The sequence below is a fragment of the Suricata suricatta genome, chromosome 12 (assembly GCF_006229205.1).
Source record: "Suricata suricatta isolate VVHF042 chromosome 12, meerkat_22Aug2017_6uvM2_HiC, whole genome shotgun sequence".
NCBI lineage: Eukaryota > Metazoa > Chordata > Mammalia > Carnivora > Herpestidae > Suricata > Suricata suricatta.
The window spans coordinates 54,362,132-54,363,440 of NC_043711.1; the positions used below are offsets into that span (position 1 = coordinate 54,362,132).

Genomic DNA, 1,309 nt, shown 5'->3' on the forward strand with positions numbered 1-1,309 from the left:
GAGCCTCCTCCCTGCTCCCTGAGCCTGGCAGGGCCCCTCCCCAGACCAGGCAAGCCCCTCACTCGTTACCTCTCAGGTTAGAGCCTCTGTCTCCCACGGTGACGGTCACTTTGGAGGCCTCCTGGAAGCTGGTCTGGCCTGGGTGGATGGGACGGGCCACGATCCTTTGAGGGACACCGATCACTATCTGGGGAGGGAGCTGAGGCAGCTGCTCTGAGTGTGGGCTCAGCTAGGGGCATTCCTGTGACCTCACCCTGTTGCCTGTGATTCGGGCACTGCCCACTGCACAGGGGAGAAAACTGAGGCCCAATGTCTGTTTTAGCCATGGCCAGATGTGGCAGAGCTGGGGTGAGACCCCAGGGCAGTCAGACCCTGCATGCAGCCTTGCCCTCTGTCCGTCTAAACATGCTGCTTGTCCCACCAGCAGGTCTGAATGTGTGCAGTCTGGGGAGGGGGGGGCGGCTCCTGTGACAGCTGCAGATCACCCCTCTGTGCATCAATTTGGTGAATTCATCATTCACCATCGAGAGAAAGAGCCGTTTTACGTTACTGTCATTTATTCCAGATGAAGCAACCTGACCAAAATGCATCTCACGTAGCCTAGGTATTGAAGGCCCCTGCAGATTCAAGTCTTCCCAGATTTGCACCCTGCTCCACCCCTTTGCCCATCCCGCACTGGCTCTACCCAAAGGCCACCATCGCGCGCCTTTCTTGGCTCCCGCACAGCCTGATTGCATCGGCCCAAGAAGGTCCCCTCCAGCTGGAAGGCTGTCTACCCACCTCTGGGCAGGCACTCAGCACTTCCGGGCTCCCCCAGGTCTGATTTCTACCAGAATGTGGTCTCCTGAAGGGCAGGGATGGGGCCTCACTCCTCCACAAAGTCCATGTAGCTCCCACGCCCGTGGCTGATGCAGGAGTGCAGGATGGCCCCGTCACCCCAGATTCACTTGTGGGCACTCACATCACAGCCCTGCTCTTCCCACCTTCTCCTGTAATCCTAACTCCTGCAATCTTCTCCCTGCATCCTCTGCCTCCTCCTCCACACCTGGTGGAGGGGGCCCGAGGCCTCACCCCACTCCCCTCTGGCTCTGGTACCTTTTGCATGTCCCCGTCCACTCTCAGGTCTTCGAGAACCCTTTCTGTGCCGGGGACTCCCACCCCATCCCCAGCTTTCTGCCTTGGAGCTCCACGAACACCTGCTGCCTCGTCACCAGCCTCATCTAGAGGAGCTGCAAACGCCTCAAACCAGTCACACCTCAATCCACTCATCGTCTTTCCTGAGACTCCAGCGGCCAACAGGTACTCATTC

The 1,309-nt window shown here is 59.1% G+C and overlaps 1 protein-coding gene across 1 annotated transcript in view; it reads left to right on the forward strand.

Moving 5' to 3' along the window:
* LOC115274477 (nuclear pore membrane glycoprotein 210-like) overlaps nucleotides 1-1,224 on the forward strand; it is a 14,883-nt gene extending 13,659 nt beyond the window's left edge. The window contains exons 6-7 of the mRNA XM_029917902.1: nucleotides 834-991; nucleotides 1,123-1,224. Of these exons, the coding sequence (XP_029773762.1) occupies nucleotides 834-991; nucleotides 1,123-1,224 (260 nt within the window). The remainder of the gene's footprint in view (nucleotides 1-833; nucleotides 992-1,122) is intronic.
* The last annotated feature ends 85 nt before the right edge of the window (nucleotides 1,225-1,309 follow it).